The 998-nt window shown below is 40.7% G+C and overlaps 1 protein-coding gene across 1 annotated transcript in view; it reads right to left on the reverse strand.

The window, feature by feature from the left end:
* ATP13A4 (ATPase 13A4) overlaps nucleotides 1-998 on the reverse strand; it is a gene marked incomplete at its 3' end in the record, with an annotated part of 124,296 nt that overhangs the window by 48,504 nt on the left and 74,794 nt on the right. The window contains 1 exon segment of the mRNA XM_019650774.1: nucleotides 774-931. Coding sequence (XP_019506319.1) covers nucleotides 774-931 — 158 coding nt within the window.

Genomic DNA, 998 nt, shown 5'->3' on the forward strand with positions numbered 1-998 from the left:
TTGCCAACACTTTTTATTTGTTGATTTGTTGATGATAGCCATTCCAACAGGTGTGAGGTGGTATCTTATTGTGGTTTTTATTTGCATTCCTCTGATGATTAGTGACACTGAGCATCTTTGGGAATATACGAGTATTCTTCTGATGCTCAGTAAAGAGTCTCAAGAGAAAATACCTCAGGTGTGGGAAGTAAGTGAATTCGGGTCTGTAGAGACTTTTCTGCTGCTTCTATATCCTTTAAAAGACTGTTTCCTTTTGAAAGCAGTCTCAGCTTCTTGAATCTGAGATGCCTTTTCCTTGTTTTGATCTCTAAATTTACTCTCTAGTTGTTGAAGTAACGTTAATCTTTGTGATACTATTTCTTCATGTCTTTCAGAAAGGTGAATTTCTTGAGCAAACAAGGAAGTCATCTCTAGTTAGAGCTGTTTTACAAGTTCTTTTTGGCTAAAGAGATAGAGATCTAGTGAAGTGCTCTGAAGGCCTGGAGCCTGAGGGCAAATCACCTGGTTGGGTGAAAAGTTGAAGGTGCCTGGGAGAACCACTCTGACCTCTTCCAGAAAGTGAACAAAATTTTATCCCACTAGGTCTAACTGTTATTATGGAACTTGGTGATGAATTGCTTATATTGGAGAGCTGGGCGTATATAGGCAAGTTTCAGTGTTTGGCTTTGTTTTCCAGATTTATAAACCACATCCTAGATTAAGATAAACATCTAGAGTATAAAATACATAAAGATGAGTGTATGTGTGCATGTAGTAGAACAAAAGCAGCTTACCCCACTGAGCACATAGACACACAAAGTGTAGATCATCCCAATGGTGGCTGTCCCCACAAGGCACAGGAGAAACCTGATGGCATCCCTGTACAGCTTGAAGTTCATCGGTTTGGGATAGAGGATGGATCTCACAAGGTCCCCCTTTGCAGTGTTGAATCCTGAAAAGGCAAACAACACACCCATCCTCTCAGGATGACACATCCCACTGCTAGTGCTCTCCTAAAC

The sequence above is a fragment of the Hipposideros armiger genome, unplaced genomic scaffold (assembly GCF_001890085.2).
Source record: "Hipposideros armiger isolate ML-2016 unplaced genomic scaffold, ASM189008v1 scaffold_8, whole genome shotgun sequence".
Classification (NCBI taxonomy): Eukaryota; Metazoa; Chordata; class Mammalia; order Chiroptera; family Hipposideridae; genus Hipposideros; species Hipposideros armiger.